The 17,182-nt window shown below is 35.4% G+C and overlaps 9 protein-coding genes across 9 annotated transcripts; 3 read left to right on the forward strand and 6 right to left on the reverse strand.

Moving 5' to 3' along the window:
* Positions 1–703: 703 nt before the first annotated feature.
* On the forward strand, positions 704–1,690 carry RO3G_01842 (uncharacterized protein; the record flags this gene model as incomplete). Its single annotated transcript, XM_067656433.1, has 1 exon — positions 704–1,690. The coding sequence occupies one exon, from the start codon at positions 704–706 to the stop codon at positions 1,688–1,690; it is 987 nt and encodes a 328-aa protein (XP_067512534.1).
* Positions 1,691–2,521: 831 nt separating this feature from the next.
* Positions 2,522–3,571, reverse strand: RO3G_01843 (uncharacterized protein; the record flags this gene model as incomplete). The annotated part of the gene is made up of 3 exons (XM_067656434.1): positions 2,522–2,558; positions 2,708–3,375; positions 3,569–3,571. 3 exons carry the CDS (start codon positions 3,569–3,571, stop codon positions 2,522–2,524), a joined length of 708 nt encoding a protein of 235 aa, XP_067512535.1.
* A 301-nt stretch (positions 3,572–3,872) lies between these two features.
* RO3G_01844 (uncharacterized protein) lies at positions 3,873–4,415 on the reverse strand (the record flags this gene model as incomplete). Its single annotated transcript, XM_067656435.1, has 1 exon — positions 3,873–4,415. The coding sequence occupies one exon, from the start codon at positions 4,413–4,415 to the stop codon at positions 3,873–3,875; it is 543 nt and encodes a 180-aa protein (XP_067512536.1).
* Positions 4,416–5,122: 707 nt separating this feature from the next.
* Positions 5,123–5,661, reverse strand: RO3G_01845 (uncharacterized protein; the record flags this gene model as incomplete). Its single annotated transcript, XM_067656436.1, has 2 exons — positions 5,123–5,478; positions 5,634–5,661. 2 exons carry the CDS (start codon positions 5,659–5,661, stop codon positions 5,123–5,125), a joined length of 384 nt encoding a protein of 127 aa, XP_067512537.1.
* Positions 5,662–7,852: 2,191 nt separating this feature from the next.
* On the forward strand, positions 7,853–8,806 carry RO3G_01846 (uncharacterized protein; the record flags this gene model as incomplete). Its single annotated transcript, XM_067656437.1, has 4 exons — positions 7,853–7,923; positions 7,977–8,232; positions 8,293–8,460; positions 8,513–8,806. 4 exons carry the CDS (start codon positions 7,853–7,855, stop codon positions 8,804–8,806), a joined length of 789 nt encoding a protein of 262 aa, XP_067512538.1.
* A 519-nt stretch (positions 8,807–9,325) lies between these two features.
* Positions 9,326–10,590, reverse strand: RO3G_01847 (uncharacterized protein; the record flags this gene model as incomplete). Its single annotated transcript, XM_067656438.1, has 3 exons — positions 9,326–10,297; positions 10,359–10,453; positions 10,521–10,590. 3 exons carry the CDS (start codon positions 10,588–10,590, stop codon positions 9,326–9,328), a joined length of 1,137 nt encoding a protein of 378 aa, XP_067512539.1.
* A 942-nt stretch (positions 10,591–11,532) lies between these two features.
* Positions 11,533–12,394, reverse strand: RO3G_01848 (uncharacterized protein; the record flags this gene model as incomplete). Its single annotated transcript, XM_067656439.1, has 3 exons — positions 11,533–11,608; positions 11,752–12,235; positions 12,286–12,394. The coding sequence occupies 3 exons, from the start codon at positions 12,392–12,394 to the stop codon at positions 11,533–11,535; spliced, it is 669 nt and encodes a 222-aa protein (XP_067512540.1).
* A 1,455-nt stretch (positions 12,395–13,849) lies between these two features.
* On the reverse strand, positions 13,850–14,139 carry RO3G_01849 (uncharacterized protein; the record flags this gene model as incomplete). The annotated part of the gene is made up of 3 exons (XM_067656440.1): positions 13,850–13,875; positions 13,932–13,967; positions 14,025–14,139. 3 exons carry the CDS (start codon positions 14,137–14,139, stop codon positions 13,850–13,852), a joined length of 177 nt encoding a protein of 58 aa, XP_067512541.1.
* A 395-nt stretch (positions 14,140–14,534) lies between these two features.
* On the forward strand, positions 14,535–16,885 carry RO3G_01850 (uncharacterized protein; the record flags this gene model as incomplete). The annotated part of the gene is made up of 5 exons (XM_067656441.1): positions 14,535–14,682; positions 14,741–15,086; positions 15,146–16,429; positions 16,482–16,782; positions 16,847–16,885. 5 exons carry the CDS (start codon positions 14,535–14,537, stop codon positions 16,883–16,885), a joined length of 2,118 nt encoding a protein of 705 aa, XP_067512542.1.
* Between the last annotated feature and the right edge of the window lie 297 nt (positions 16,886–17,182).

The following is a 17,182-nucleotide window of genomic DNA, read 5'->3' on the forward strand; positions in this document are numbered from 1 at the left end:
TCTGGGTATGACAATTCTAAGAGTGCTTATGTTTTTAACCTTAAAAGCGTCTGTCTAAAAGCGGCGCTAGAATAAAGGCATGCAAAAGTACAATCTACGATCATTGGGCAACGTGCCTTGCTTTATAGGAAAAGATATATAAAAGGGATTCTTTCGCTCACATTCTTGACCAAATGAAACAGCGGCAGCAGTTACAATACTACTTAGACGAATCCACTATGGAAGTTTCCATCATCAGGAAATTCAGAAAGTCGTAGCTCAATATCTTAAGTTATTTATTGTTGTAATTTTTATTTAGTTCGCAGCATACTTGTCTAAAGGCGGCACTTGAGTGAAGCTTGTACACAAGAAAAGTTATGCATTGGTACAGTGCTTCCAACAAGTAATGTCACAGCCAATTAAAATCAATGTCACTGGTCAGCCAAATTAATATCATTGGCCAACCAAAATCAATTTCAATATTTTTAGAAATGATGTCACTCGTCGCTTGCTTAGAAATCAGGTCATTATTCTTGGCACCCGAAAAATACAGAGTACTTGGGAAATGCAGTCCCCCATGAATCTTCTCCGACTTGCCCAATGTTGTTAGAAAAGCCAAAAAATGAAGATATTCATATGAAGGGGGGCAAAACCAAAACGAGAATATGTGCGTTATACAGTCCAGGATAAAGCTAGGTTTTTCGATCTGAAGATTGAAAAGTGTATGACTGCATCAGCTGCAGCAAAGCAGTTGGGCATTCACACTCGAACAGCTTACAGATGGGTTAGCCAGTATAATGCGTGCCCTGACAGTATTTTTGAGAGCTGTAAAAAAGTAGGTCGTAAGTGCATCTTAACTGAAGAGCATAAAACGACTGTTATCAACTTCATTGATGCTAATCCCTCTGCTACTGTTGTTGAAGTGACCGAGCATTTATTGAAGCGGTTTCATGATCTTAATGTATCACGCAGCACTGTTAATAACTTTATGAGTCGTGAGTGCAACCTTTCGTTGAAAAAAGCAGATTTTCATTCTATTGAGAGAAACAGTCCAGCAAAGATTGAAGAGCAGTACAATTGGGTTTGTAAATGGGAAAATACAGACATGAACTTTCTGACGAATTGCGTGTTTCTTGATGAATCTGCTTTTAATATCAATATGAAACGCTCAAGAGCTTGGTCTAGAACAGGTGATCGCGCTATTGTCACCCGACCTACAACGAGAGTAAACACGACGTCTATATTGGATGCTATTTCTGCCGTAGGTTTGATTGCAGTCGGCGTAAAAAAACCTAGACCTGCAAAGAAGAGAAAGGCTGATGGATATACCAGCTCAGGAACTGTAACAGGTCACTACATTAGTTTCTTAAAAACAACTCTTGATGAAATGGACAGATATCCACATATGAAAGGCCACTATATAGTTATGGATAATGCACCCATTCACACGCATGAAAACATAAAGAAGTATATTGGGTATCGAGGATATAAATGCGTGTATCTTCCTACTTACTCTCCTGAGCTTAACCCAATAGAACAGTTCTGGGCAGTGGCAAAGAGCAAGGTGAAGCGCCATAGGTTTTTACAAGAGGATACTTTATCGAAAAGAATTACGGAAGCCTGCAACAGCGTGGAAAAAGGTCACTTCAAAGGTTTTGTTACGCATTCTTACAAGTGCTGGGATAAGTGTCGAAACAAAATATCCATATGATGGCCACAAACAGCTTCATAATGCAATGATAAAAATCAGTAGGTAGTCACTCATGGCTTATTACTGTACACCCAATAGAATCAGGTAAGTACTGAACAGGTAAGCTAATACGACTTTTTCTTTCTTTCTAAAAGATAACAAAAAAAAAGTCAAAGCAAAAATGTTTCATTTCCAAGTTACGCAAAATTGTAATAAAAGCGATCACTTATGTGGTTATCCGTTTCAACGAGTTTTATTTGAAATATATACATCAGCATTATTAGAACCGAATTGAGCAATTTCGATTTCGATCCTTCGTTGGATCTGTCAGGTCGATTAAATCGGTAAGCCGTACTGATGATCGACGTCGTTGTTGGATTACATCGGGTACATGTGACTTCTTACAAAAATTCCAAAAAACATGACAAACAAGGAATAAAATATTAAGATTCTTGAGGTTTATAAACACAGGAAGCTGCGCCAAAGAAGAAGGGAAGTCAAGATGGCCAATTTCATACATCATATAAAGTCCGTCATACTCGAGTCTTGTAAGATAAAATGTGACAGCAAACCCTACATTTACAAATTAGTCACTGTCAAATATATGCATACAGATATAAGAACACAGAATTACCATGGATCTGAAATGCAATTGTAGACTCAAGGAGATTGCAATCGATGGCTTCCTTGCTAAAACAAGCGATTTTTGCCAAGTCCATACATAAAGCTGCCTTATTGCAGGTCGGCTCCGCAATCTTCACTTCACCATGACCAAGAGTTTCTCCAAATTGCAGCCGATCAATAATCGAGATGACAGCATCCGGTCGCCAGGGAATACTTGAATTAATAGTTTTATCCAGCCACCTCAATAATACCAACTGCTCTGCGACTACAACAACACATGATAAAATGGGATCGAAGTATGTACTCCATAACTCTGTTTCGCTAATGGTTGCAGCATCATTGATGGAACTCCTAGGTAACTTTTGAATCCTAAAATGAAGGTGAGAATAGTATTAAATGAGAAGACACACTTACAAGATAGCCAAACCAGTGACAACTCTCTGCTTTTCGTATGGCATTGACGATGCTAATTGTAATAATTTTGTTGTTGTTGATAATGTTGATATTATCCCAGAGTCCAAGTTCATAACGTTTTCGACGATAGCCATGTATTCCGCTGAAGTGAACTTCAGATTATGTGATCCAACCTTCATTAAAAAGTCATCATGCATTTTGCTCAGCAGAGAATCAGTAAAAATTGAACGCATCAACCGACTTTGTTGTAATGGTTGCAATAAGAGAATGTTGTTCAATGACAATAATTCCTGGATATGCGTTTCTATCTGGAGAGTCTGGTCAGCCTGCAATATGTCTTTCACCTTGGCTTTGAAATTTCCAAAAGGAATTGGGACGTCTGTACTCAAATCAGCCAATGGTTCTTGTACTTGATCATAGTATATAGGCTTTTGTGCTTGTTCATCAGCCAAAAGTTTCAGTGCTTGCTCGTCAACCAAACTGGTTTCGCTTGTTGCTGTACTGGATACACAACCTTCATAATGGTTTTCTTGTTGATTTGATTGACTGGGTGCTGTCAAGATTTCGTCACCAACCTGAAGTAAAGTGGCTTCATGTTCAGCTACTGTTTCCACATATTCAGCACAGATTTCATGGATCTTGTGTCGAGCATTCTTCCGGCGTTTTTCCTACCAATACTTTTTATAATCATCGGATGCTTTGAATTTCGCGAATTCTTGGGTCAAATGTGGGCCTTGCACGTTATCATTCAAGTACTTCTGCAACACAGTGCTGTATCTGCGTGCGGCTTTTTGACTGTCAGTATAACCGAATTGCTCAAAAAACGCTTTGGCTGTAAGAGTAGCTATATTTTCCTTGCACCATAGCACATCTTCTGGCAATTTTTTTGAATGAGTTCTTTTTATTTTGGACATTTTCAATCAAAAAGTAAAGGATTGAAAACAATACAGTAGCCGCTCTATTTAAGGGTGTTCGATTTAAGGGTATTTTCTATTTATGGGTGTATTTCTAAAGAACGGCATAGGTCCCCAGCATAAATACCACTATACCACTACTCTATTTAACGGTGCAACGCAAATATTTTTTACCACTAAATAGAAAGTTTTTTTTAAGTGATAGTTTTTTGGAGCACTCTAACAATAAATTTTTTACTTTGTGAATAAGATCAAACTGTTTGCTCTTTTGACTTATTTAATTCAGAACAAGAGTCAGCCAATCTCATTCGAATTCGGCGATGTAATTTACGATCAAGATCGTCCAAAGGAACTTCGTACATGAGAGTAGTTTCATAGACTTCTCTCAACCGTTTTTTACACTCTACTATATCGACACGCTGCTCATCTTGCTCTGTATTATCGTTTTCTTCTGTTTCATCTACGTTGCCTTCTGCCGTTTCTTCATTATTAGTAGTGCTTGTTGTATAACATACTATCATCTCGCTTTCATCTGCTTCAAGGTTCAACTGGCTAACGTCAGTAAACTTGTTGTCAAAGTTTCCGGGGAGATCTGGGATCATTCCATTTATCTCGGCAACAATCTCTTCTTCCAATGGCAAAGCACTTGTTGGATACTCCACTGGCTCAAAATCACAAATTGTTCTTTCTTTAAATGCCAATATTTTTGTATGCTGCCAGCAGTTTTTTATTGTTTCTGGTTTTACTTTAAGCCACGCATTAGCTAGAAAAAACATAGCCTGAGCTTGATCCATTTTGTAAGCATTCAGATTATCCAACTTTCTACTGATATACAGACGTAAAGCACAGTCATACTGCTGGGCTCGGAAGTGTGCCTTAAAGTTGTCAATAATTCCTGTGTATACCAAATATGAATGAGAAAACTGTAAAACAAAAAGACAGCTTATATAGCATTTTATCAACAAATAATAGGCTACCTGAATCAAGAACCTGTAGCTTGCTAGTCGTATTTGCTAGGAGAAATATCAATTTAATATTGTTGAACGGACGCATTATCCAAAAGAAGAGCAATTTTTCGATTCTGTCTTTCAAAAACAACATTTAGCTTTTTCACGTATGTTGTCATCCAAGCATTAGTAGAATAATGATATTCAATTTCATGGTTTTTTCCAATTGCCAGCATGGATAACAAGTTAGCTCTTGCTTTAAAACATTTGGGGCTCTTGTGTTGTCCGATAACAATTGGTTGCCCTTTGTAAGTCCCATCCAAGTTACAGAGCAACCCAACTGTCAGATAGGCTTTACTTTTTTAGGCCACCAAGCGACTCGGAACATATGGTTGTTCTTGGTGGGTGCTAGTAATATAAGCCTGTTTCATCAAAGTTCATTATATCTATAGGATCATATGGCCCAAGAAGTTCTTCTATCTTCCTCAATTCGTTCTGAATATTTTCAGAAGTGATGTTTACCGAGGTACTTTCACCATGCATTGGCCTGCATTTTACTCCAATTCGCTTAAAAAGTTTGGTGAGCCATCCAGAAAAAAATGAAATTTCATTTTCAAGAATTCTATACTCCACTCAGGCAATAGGTCTTCATCAATTTGAGGATAACGTGTTGTTTTTATACTTTTGCCATTATTGACAACATTAATATTACTATATAACGTTTCAGCATTTTTGAGAATGTTTGATATAGTCTGTTGGGCAAGTGGTTGATCTAAATTGAATTTCTTCATAGCCCATTCACTTAATTCTGTTTGATTAAGACGATCAGTAGTATTTTGATCCAAAAGCTCAATTTTTGAGAAAGAAAGGCGTACATGTTTATTATTAGACCTTTTTTTATAGATTGAACCTAAACAAATAAAATAAATTTCGTTATGTCATATATTTATTCTTGTCAAAATTATTTTGAGCTTACGACTCGTATATTATCCTTCCAGCAAATTTGATCAAGTCTTAAGCAAGTTTTGGCTTGTTAATGTCCTTACACAATTACCAAATTTATACCAACTGACAGTGGCCTATGTGGAAACATGTTGTACAAACATATCTATAATGCAGCTACAATGCATATTAAGTGATTTCAATTTTTTAACAGCTACGAATTTCGATTTAAGGGTATGTTCTATTTAAGGGTGGATATTCCAAAAATTTTGGCCACCCTTAAATAGAGCGGCTACTGTAAGTTACTTTATTAGTAATCAAATCAAACAGCAGACTAGATACACAATTATCAAGAGCCAATCTATCCAATAAGAAAATTCTATTTGTTCAGGGCTACTGTATATTGTTGCATTTGAATGCTGTTGGTGACAGTCGAAAAGGAAGCAACTCGTCCAAAATTAGAGCGTTTGAAGACCTTTATAAACCCCAATGAAACGTATTTTCTACTTAAACTTTAAAAAATTACCCTCAAGAGATACCATGCTGTTATAATGTAAGAAATAAAACAGATTGTTAGAAGATTTGCTTGCTGGAAGGGGGTTTTGAAAAGATGCAGCTACCATTTAAAGCTTATGGTTCATATGAATCATATAAAGGCATGCTCTAATAGAAAAAAAAACCATGGTAGCAATGGTAAAATATTCTTAGGTTGCCTTTGGAAACTTGAATAAGAATGGTACATTTTAGGGTAGCAAGCCATTCAAATGGAAAATATTCAGAAAGAAAGATCCAAGCTTCTGATCAAACCAGATCTTTCTAAAGAAAGCTGCACATGCATGTATATAAATATTGATTTTAATAACAATGAAATATTAAATGATTTTATGAGAGAACATTTATGTCAAAAACATGAAGCAATTCAAATATATTATGAAATTTTTGTAACTCATTGTAATTGAAAATTACAAAAAAAAAAGACATAGCTACGTACAACTTAATGTTCTGTTGTCTTACTGGTACTAAATTACCATTAGTAAGGGTACATGAAACCTATATACATGTATATAACGCGTCTTAAAAAAAGAAGTAAGCGCATCTCTACACAAGAAATATTTGAATTTTTAGTTTCAATTAAACTACAGCTAGGCATGACTGACTTTTAATACACGTGAAAGAGTTCTTTAAAAAAAATAGACAACTTCATTTGATCTTACTCACAATTGAAAAAGATGAGTTATAATAGATTGCACATTACAGCATTTCATAAAATATATTTTCCATACCATAGCTTTGATTCGAATCTTTAAAGGATTGTTTTTCTTGTTACAATAATTTTCAACTACAATTTGATTATTTTTCTTTTGATGATTTCATTCAATGAAGTATCTATATACTCATTTTATTTCTTTAATCGGCATTTTATAAGACATATTTTAAATCTTAATATATTCCAAAAAAAAAAAATGCACCCAAATTTCTAATTGGAGGTTTGGTTTTTGATTTCTTATAATGAATGATCTATTGTCAATACAAAAGTGATGCAATTTAAAACATAAAGATGTGATACTATAGTTATAAAGTAAGTAGCGTACATTGAAAGGGATTTCTACGAAAGATTGTCTATCACTTCATGAATTTGATATGTAATATTATAATAGCGGTTTGTTCTGCATCATCAACTTTACCTATATAGTATAATTGAGGAAGGCACACTTAGCTTACAATATACACATTATGATTTCTGTTATTTGTAAAGTTAACTTATGTTTTGGTATATAAGTGTAAATACTTTAGTACTAAACTTTTAACACGATTCTTAAAAAAAATTAAGTCAAAGCCAAGTGAAATTGCTATTTCTTTAAACGGTGCTCTTACTAACTTACTATTTTTAGTCTATAAATGAAGAGCTTGGCTATTACAATATTTTGATTGAAAGTTGTGCAAATTTGCAAAGTGGTGAAGCTTGGATGCTTTACTTTTGTCAATGATAGGGACAGATCCTGTTCTCGAAATTTCGTGTTAGTATCGAAATAACAAACACCGCCGCATTAAACGTCATTTTTTTGAAATGTTGAGATTTTTAGAGCATTCATATTCTACAGTTACGTGTCTTGTAGGCCTTTTCGTTGTGTAACAATTTTTTAAAATTGCAGGAAAAATGACATAATTATAAGGATTTCTGATAAGCTATAGTCTTCTTTGTTTGGTTAAAGGAAGAACTAAACGGAATTGAGAATGAATCATTGAGTTTCTGTTTCAAAAATATATAAACATTCACTTGGTTTTTCTTTTCTTTTTTTTTCAATTGATTTTGTTATTCTATTTAAATTATTTATACAAGTATGTCTGCACTTCCTACACTCCCCGAATTCAGCCTCAAGGGTAAGAAAGCTATTGTCACAGGTGGTGCCAGGTAAAAGATACAACATTATGCAAGGAAACGTTATTCATATATTACTACAATAGAGGTTTAGGTTTAGAAATGAGTAAAGCCCTTGCTGAATCTGGCGCTGATGTTGCTCTTTTATATGTATCCAACGACAAAGCAAAAGATGTTGCTGAAAAGATTGCAAAGGACAATAATGTTTTTTGTAAAGCCTATAAAGCTGATATCACCAACTCAGATGAAGTTCGTTCAGTTATTGATGTGATTTACAAAGAATTGGGAGGCGCTGATATTTTCGTTGCAAATGCTGGCGTAAATATCGGGGGACAAGCTGAGGTAATCATTAGACGATAGTAATGTTTTCAAAAAAAACGTGCTTTTAACATTATATTCTAGAATTACGATTTGAAAGATTGGCACAAAGTCTTTGATGTCAATGTTCACGGTGTATTCTATGGTATTCAAGCTGTTGCCAAATATATGCTCGAAAAGGGTAAAGGAAGTATCATTATTACATCTTCTATTTCTGCTGCTGTCGTCAACCGTCCACAACTTCAATGCGCTGTAAGTTACAGTTTTATTTGCAGAAAATCAAAATGCTGACATTGTAAGGTAGTATAACACAAGTAAGAGCGCAGTTAGCATGATGACCAAATGCTTGGCTGTAGAATGGGCAAAGAAGGGTATTCGTGTTAATGCTATCTGTCCTGGATATATGAAGACAGATTTACTCGATAACACTAATAAGGAAAACCCAGAATGGGAAGCTACTTGGCTTGATTCAACCCCCATGGGTCGCATTGGTGATGCTCATGAATTGAAAGGCCCTGTTGTTTTCTTAGCCAGTGATGCAAGCACATATGTTACAGGCGCTGAATTATTCGTTGATGGAGGTTATACTGCTATTTAATAAACAACGCGTTTGATTATTTAATTAGGGGTTTTTGGACTGATTTCACTCTTGATATTACGTAACTCGCATGTTTAATTTCAAAAAGCTAAAAATGGGACTCCGGTTCATAATAAACCCATGTTGTATGATTTATATGTGATAAGAGGATATATCGAGGTTTTTATTAAAAACAGAGGTATTCAATAACGTTAAACTAAAAAAAATTAATATATGCAAGTGTTTTCTAATGGTATAAATGCTTTTCTTCTGAGTTCTTTAAGCTGTTTGTTTTCTTCTACCACCAAAGAAAGACCAAATTCTCCATGTATTTCGTTTCGCTGCATATCTTTCCTTTTCCTTTTCTTCTCGAAGTGAGCGTATTTCATTTAATCGGTTACATGCAGGCTCATAATTCTCGTTGGCCGCCATCTTATAATATTCTTCAGCGAGATCTAAATCATGCTTCCAACCATTTGCTCTGAAAAACCTAGAAGTCAAGCCATCAATACATGGGCTTCATAAACATATAACTCATACTTACATTTCACCTAGCATATATCTTGCATAATTTTGGGGAGCATCTTGTTGCGTTGCTGCTTTTTGATAATATTCAAATGAACGTATAATGTCTTTTGGCACTCCTAATCCTTCACGATACATGTCTCCCAAACAAGTTTGACAATACCCTAGACCAGACGGCCAGAGATCGTCTCCTTTGATGCACCAAAAATGAGCCTGCTCATAGTCTTGTTTAATTCCTTTTACTTTTCCCTCAAAATAAAGTTTTGATAATGTTTCAATAGCTAATGGAAACCCCTGCTCTGCAGACTGTGTCAACCAAAAGACAGCTTGTCGTACATCCTGTTTGACTGATGCTGTTTGAGAATTTAACAATACATCACCTACAATAAACTGACAGTATTGTTCTCCTACACTTTCTGCAACCCGACGAGCATATTTGTATGCCTTTTCAATATCTCTTGGTACTGTTGGACTTCCTTCATAATACACGCGGGCAAGATCAATTAAGGCACGTTGATTGTGCTGATTTCGACGTTGTTCTACAGCACATTCGTAAAGTGCCAAGCTTTTTTCCATGTTGTATTGCTTTGGGTATTTAAAGGGATCGCTCAGTATTTTGGCGAGCTCAAGCCCTGCAGCATCGTGTTTCATCTCCGATGCCTTTGTAAGATATTCTAAACCTCGAGAAACATCTTGCTTAACACCCATTCCTTCAACAAACAGGATACCAACCAGGTAGCACATATTTCTTAAGGCCTTTCTTCCTTTTTTATCGTCTTCCATTGCTTCTTCCTTGGCTTTTTCAACCATTCTTTCCATCAGACTTTCAATCTGTTGCTTTTCTTCAGTGACAGTGATGAGCTGGGATGCACAAGATGCTACAGCAGCTGATAACTTTCTATCGAAAATACTTCTTGCCCATAGATTAGCTTCTTCAGGTTGTTTTTCAAGAATGGTACTCAATTTGATTTTAGCTTCAATATCGCCCTATCGAACTGTGTAAGTATAAACCAAATCAGCCAAAGCTTATAGAATTCTACATTTATACTTTTGCGGCTTTTATTCTTAAATATCTCAATGCTTGCTTTGCCAATTCTTGAGAGTTATCATCTCCTTCGGTCTTTTCGTGAATAAGTTGAACAGCTATAAAATGTAAGTATAAGGTTTTCCAGTCAAAAAGATTTTAAGACATCTTAAAAGAGAAATTTACCACTCAACAAATAAAGTTCAGTTGCTATGCCAGGAAATAAAATATTTTCTAATTCATCAGCATCCATCATTGTAATTGAAAAAAAAAAAAAAAAAAAAAAAAAAAGGAGGGGCGCACGTGAAAAGATTTTAATTAAAATGGACTCTTTTTTTTTACTGACAATGTTGTGCTTCTATTTTTATGAATGAAAATCTTAACGTTTATTAAAACTCATCAAAGAGTATAAGGATAATGTTGTGTTCCTAATGGCTTTACTATATTTTTCAAATTTTTGAGAAAAATAAAAAAAACAATTTGGAAAAGAGAGTTGAGATAATTTGGAGAAAAGTGATGAAATAGTTTAGAAAGTAGTGAGGCTTTGATAATAATTGATAGGAGAAAATTGAGGTAGTTTGAGATAGAACAAGCAGTGAAAATAAAAGAGAAACACCAAAAGATATAGATATATAAGATGAATGTTAGTAAAAGATCATCACAAAAAGTATTACATACAACTCATCCCCTAAATAAGGGATAAGAACCCGTCATACAGTTCCTATGCAATCCCCAGAAGAAGCGGAATTCATGTATCCAGGAGGTGTTTCATTATAATGTTGTGAGATGTATGTAAAAATATAGTGTATGTTTTTAGCAGCCATCACATCGCAATTCCATATCGTACTATAACAATTACACTTGGGGACGACATGTACTTTTCGTTTTAATCCGGCTGAAATAGTGTTCCTTTAAACCTTGTAGCCTTCAGTATTCAAATTGGAAATACCTCCAATAGACTTCAGATTCTATAAACATAGCCAAGAGTAGTAGGTTTTTGAGGAACATTCGCTTGAATAAATTGCTTTTTATTAATTTTCTCCTATATCATATGAGGCCATTTAAGATAGTGGTATGGATTCGTGTAAATATTTGTTTCAGTTGGATACTTGGAGTTGGAAGTGTCATATTCCTTCTAATGTAAAAGAGAATCTTTGACAATATTCTTGTTAATGTATTTCTTCTCAACAGAAGATGATCATTTAGAAGTAGAGGGGCTTGATTTCTTTTGATAGACGTGATGAGCAAGAGATTTTCTTTGTTCTCCAGTTAAACTATCACCACAGAAAAGATTGTGGCCAGGTTCGGATAAAAGACCAAGAAAGTAGAGGATAGTTCTTTTTCAAAGTTTCTTGAAGTGTTATTACGCACTAAAGTTTCATGCTATTTTGCTATAGGTGAAACAATTGTTTCGTACTCTTGACCTTTGAACTCATCCAAGTCTATTTGTTCAGGTAAAAACTCGCAATGTTTATCAAAGCAATCCCTGACTTTTTCATTAGCTTTCTTTCCTTGTCCAATAAAAAAAAATGAGAAAAGTGGATAAATCAAGTTGGGAGTAATAGCAGCAATAACTTGCTTGTTCTTTACTTGATTAAGGTAAAAGTAGGTTGCAAGCATAGACCCAGCATAGATAACTTGAGTTATATGAGACACTATTTTTTGGATTTCCAAAATTATATTATCATCCTCACAAATGTTGTTCAAATTTGCCTTGATAACCGAAGTTTTTGTAAATTCTTTGTGTGCTTCTGTCTTGCTCTTGCTATGGTAAGGATACCTGGAGCTAGAAGACCTTGCATGATCAATTGCATCATAAGTAGGATGCTCCATTGGCTTTGCGTATGGTCGTTGAACCTCTTTTTTTCGACGATTCCAAGAGCTACTTGCTTGACCTTCTTCTTTTGAAAAGCTTTAGAAGTATTCTTTTATTGATCATTGGAGCTTTTACTAGCTGATATAGAAGGAGTAGCAGCAGCAGATGCAGAAGTAGCAGTAGCAAATAAGTCTGTACCATTGTTATAATGTTGGTATAATTCAACATGAGAAATAATAAACATACTCGGAGCTTGTCCTTATTCAGGCGTTGCAGATGTATGCAATATCTCTTCCTTAAGTCTATTCCTCTTTGATTGGACTGCCTTTTTATTATTGATGGGTGATTTTCCTTTGTCGAATGCTGTTTGCATTAGTTTGCTCAGTTATGTAGAGAAAATACAAGCTATTGCAAAGTATGCTTGACATCTCTTTAAAATCCTCAAATGAATCACTGGATGTCATATAATGGAAAGCAGGCTTGACGGGAGTTTAGAAATCATTATCAAAGTCTTCTTGAGCATGAATTTTTCCTTGAATTGTTTGAAAACCTGAGATATTAGCTGCCATGCATATATAATTTTAGTCTTGTTTTATTGACTGATACCAATTTCATATGATGGATTTTGTTTCCCTCTCGATTTTTTGAAAGATGAACTCTTTTGAGCTAGAGGGTCTAAAGTAAGCTTCTTTTTCTGCTTCATCTGCATTTGCTACTGTAAATAGTCTTACTCTTGAGTACGAAAAATAAAAACTCATATTTGATTATGTTATCTACTTTAATTTATCACACGAATTTATCAAGAGGACCAACAACAGGTTCTTTATTAAAAAATGTAAAATATGGTGTTAAAAATGATCTTTTGAAGGCGGTGGCATTTTGACTCCACGAACTATAGAATCTTGCTCACAAGCTGCTCTAGCTGGTTATCAGGGATGGATAAGACATCCAATTGCATTCTTTGGCCGTTGTCTTTGGAAAAAAAAAAGCCTTTAAAACTTTCAAAACAGTTATTTACATTTTTCTTAATTGACCAGTATAATTATTCTCATTTTAGAAGTTCATTTATTTGGAAAACACTTTAATACCGTATTCCAACTTTGATTTTGTGAAGAAAAAAAAGAAAAAACGTCATGATTTTTGTTGGTATAGTCATACGAGTCATATGGAAAACCCACTGGCAATAATTCTTTGAACAAATTCCTGTCTTGGATGAGGTTGTCATCCATTAAATCCAGAATGAACTATTGAAACTATCTGCTTACAACTCTCTATGTTAATCACTCTTGTATTTTTATAAGTCACTGTTTCATACACTTGCATCACTCTTAATCCTTATACTCTTTGATGAGTTTTACTAAACACTAAAATTTTCATCCATAAAGAAAAAGGGTGTATTCGAATAGTGAAATATACCATGTGCATCCAGTTCATGATCTTCTTACCCTTTTTACTCTTTTTCCTGTATCGATGCAAGGTCATTATGGAGATACCACGCATATACACACATAAAATTCGCCTTTTATATGTTGTATGCTCACTCTAAGCATCATTTTTGACATTTTGTATTCCTTCCTCTTATTTTTGCGCTAAACAATATTTATTCACAACCGAATTGACACATACAAGCACTATACAACAATTTTTAATGAGCTGTTATTAACGCCAACACATGTCTGAAGTTTATTGTTAATGTTGTTTAGTGAGCCTTCTTTCCGGAAGCCACTATAAAATAAGAAAAGTTAAACATATTGTAAATATTCGTCCAAGGATAAACTTACAAGCAGGGTTTCTGGGATCGTTTCTGTATTGGTCAGCTATATTTGAGGGGAAAAGATGAGTCACTTTGAATTAAAATAATGGTTTAAGTTTACAGTTAATCATAGCGGTTTGAGCCTTATTGACTAAGAAAAGGACAACAGCACCACCGGCGATGAAGGGGACGACAGGGCGGAAAGCTGGGACATCAAATTTGCGCAAACCAAACATGTTGAGATTTTTTGTATGGAAAAAAGAAAAACCCCTCTCGACAGGCAAAAAAAATAATTATAGGCCTTGGTTTGAGCAGGGGCACTGAGCGGGAGATAAAAACACTGGCTTTGCTACGTCACAACTTGACTGGAGGAATAAAAAAATATCAACAATAGAAAGTAGTATGATTTAAAACACATCAAAAGCAAGCACATTATCTAGCCAATATTCTCTCTTTTGAATACTTTATCTCTTCCTGTGCTCTGTTTTCTATTGGAATGTAGAAATTTCCAAATAAAGGATATCATTGTACTGAAACTTACAAGCCACAACCCTTTTTTTGACGTGATGTATTACCCAAAAGGATCGCTCTTTTTTCCTTTTATATTTTTTTTTTTATTTTATTAAACACAATGGAAAATCAACCTAACAACGAAAAACCAACAGTCGAATCAATTCAAGAGGAGCAACCCAAGAGAGTGGAACCAGCACCTATTCCCGAAAAGAATGCTTGGAAAGTAAATAAAGAGCCCATTCCAACTGAAAAGGAAAAGGCAACTGGTAAAAAATAGTGTACATGTTTAATGAGGAATATTTTTCTAAACAAGACATACAATAGATTGGCCTGCGCCAAAAGAAGCTGTTACTGAAACAAGCAGTGAAGAAGCCGAAAAATTAGTAGCACCGAAAGTAAAAAGCAAAGGACAGTGGAAACCTTTGACACCTACAATCATTCATACATCCCCCCATAGACCTCGTCCTAAAAAATCCGAGGGTCGACGACAAAAGGAAGGAAAACCATCAGAAAATAAAAAATCGGAAAACAAAAAGACGGAAAACAAGAAGGAAGAAAAGAAGTACGGAAAAAACCGTCCCAAGAAGCCATTGTTTCAGCGCTATCGCAAAGCACCTGCTTTCATCAAAGTGGATGCAGAGACTTTGAAGTTTTATGTTATGCAACAAATGTAAGCATCAACATTTTTTTTTAAAAAAGTAGTAGACCTGACCCCTTTTTTTTGAATAGTGAATATTACTTTAGCATTGATAACCTTTGTAAAGATCTTTATTTGCGTAAACAGATGGATTCCAATGGTTTTATCGATTTGAACTTTATTGCGGGCTTCAATCGAGTCAAGGGTTTGACAACTGATCTCGACTTAATCCGTGAAGCACTTGATAACAGCCAAATTGTTGAACGCAAGGGTGATAAGCTTCGTAAGAGAGAAGGATGGGAGACCTGGGTAATGCCCTCTGTCTTACCCGGACCAAAACCAGTGGCAGCTGCACCCATCCCAAAATCTGGACCTACTGCTGCCGAAGTTGCCAAACAGAATGCACCCCCTACCCTTCAGCCTACCTTGGCCTCATTGGCTGGTACCAGTTTACTTCCTTCAGGTGCTCCCAATAGCGAACATAAGAAGCCAGCACCCAAGGAAGATGATGATTTGTTTGACTTTGAAGATGAAGATTGGACTGATGGCAGTCGTAAGGATACCGTCAAGAAATATTACCTCTCAGAGGATGAAGAAGAAGATGAAGACGAGCTTGAAATGGACGATGAGACAGTGGCTCGTATCATGATTGTTACACAACGCAAACAAGATCGCACTCATACCAACTACAACCGTGCAAAGATCAATGAAGATATCTCAGAAATGATCAATGAAGGACTTTTTCAATATGAGAGCGGCCTTCGCGGATCAACCAACCAAAACAACACCAAGGTCGGTTCTGTAGGCAAGGAACAATTTGAACAGCTCAAGTCTCGTGAACAAGCTCAAGGAGATGAGAAGGCTGGCTTTTCTTCCATTACAGTCAATGCTAAACCTATCAAGAACAATAAGGCTCCTCGCTTCTATGCTGTCCGTCCTGAATCTCTTCCTAGTTCTGCCTTCTTTGGTACTACACCTACACGCAGCAGTAAATCTGGTGCTGACCACGGTCACGTTGGTTGGGTCTTGTCTGATCAAGCCTATCACTACAATCCTAACGATTTCTTGTCTACAAGTTATGGTAAATCTCCAGCTACTGAAGGATTCCTCTCAACCTCAGTCGATATGGCACACTCCTTTGGTACCTTCCAACACCCCAGTCATGAGTTATTGCGTGAGAAAGGCTTTGTTCAACACAAGTATCACAAGTATCATGCAAAGGCATTAAGGGAGCGCAAACAATTGGGCGTTGGTCACTCACAAGAAATGAACACCTTGTTCCGTTTCTGGTCTCACTTCTTACGTGATCACTTCAATAAGCGTATGTATAACGAATTCAAGAGACTGGCTGTTGAAGATGCCAACCAAAATTATAGGTAAGTAGATGTGTTTGCATGTTGAATATAATTATAACCCTTTTTAATGCAGATATGGTTTGGAATGTCTTTTCCGATTCTATTCCTATGGTCTTGAGAAATTCTTCCGCAAAGAACTTTTCCAAGACTTTCAAGAATTAACCTTGGCTGATTATGATAGAGGCCATCTTTATGGTCTTGAAAAGTTTTGGGCTTATGAATATTATCGCAAAGATAAGCAAAAGAGAAAGCTCAAGTTCAGTGATCGTATGAGTGAATTGATGAGCAAGTACAAGACTATTGAAGACTTTAGAAATGCTGATGAGCCAAATCAAGAAGTTCCCGATGATACTTATAAAGTCCCTCGTCACGGTGTAAGATAAAAAAAAGGAATGGTTTATTTTCAATCTCTAATGTTTATATATTTTTTTTATCTAGAAAACTAGAGTAAATGTTAACGTTCCCGCTTCCAATTAGAAAAAAATGAAACAAAAAAAAAGGTTAAAATGAACAGAAAAAAAAATCTTTTTTTTTAAAAAAAAAAAAAAGGAAAAAAAAAAAAGAAAAAAAGTACTTCTTTCTCCACTGTAGACAACATGAGTATATATTATATAGAAAACCACTTTACAAAATGAGCTGTTTATTTGTTTTAATAAAAAAAAACAATCTTGATCTTTTTACTGCTTGTCATCATTTAGCAAGCATTTGATTGGTTCAAAAAAGTTTTTCATTGTTTTATCTTTTATGACTGTCAATTACCCCTTTTTTCCCCTT

Source organism: Rhizopus delemar, genomic scaffold, assembly GCF_000149305.1.
Source record: "Rhizopus delemar RA 99-880 supercont3.1 genomic scaffold, whole genome shotgun sequence".
Classification (NCBI taxonomy): Eukaryota; Fungi; Mucoromycota; class Mucoromycetes; order Mucorales; family Rhizopodaceae; genus Rhizopus; species Rhizopus delemar.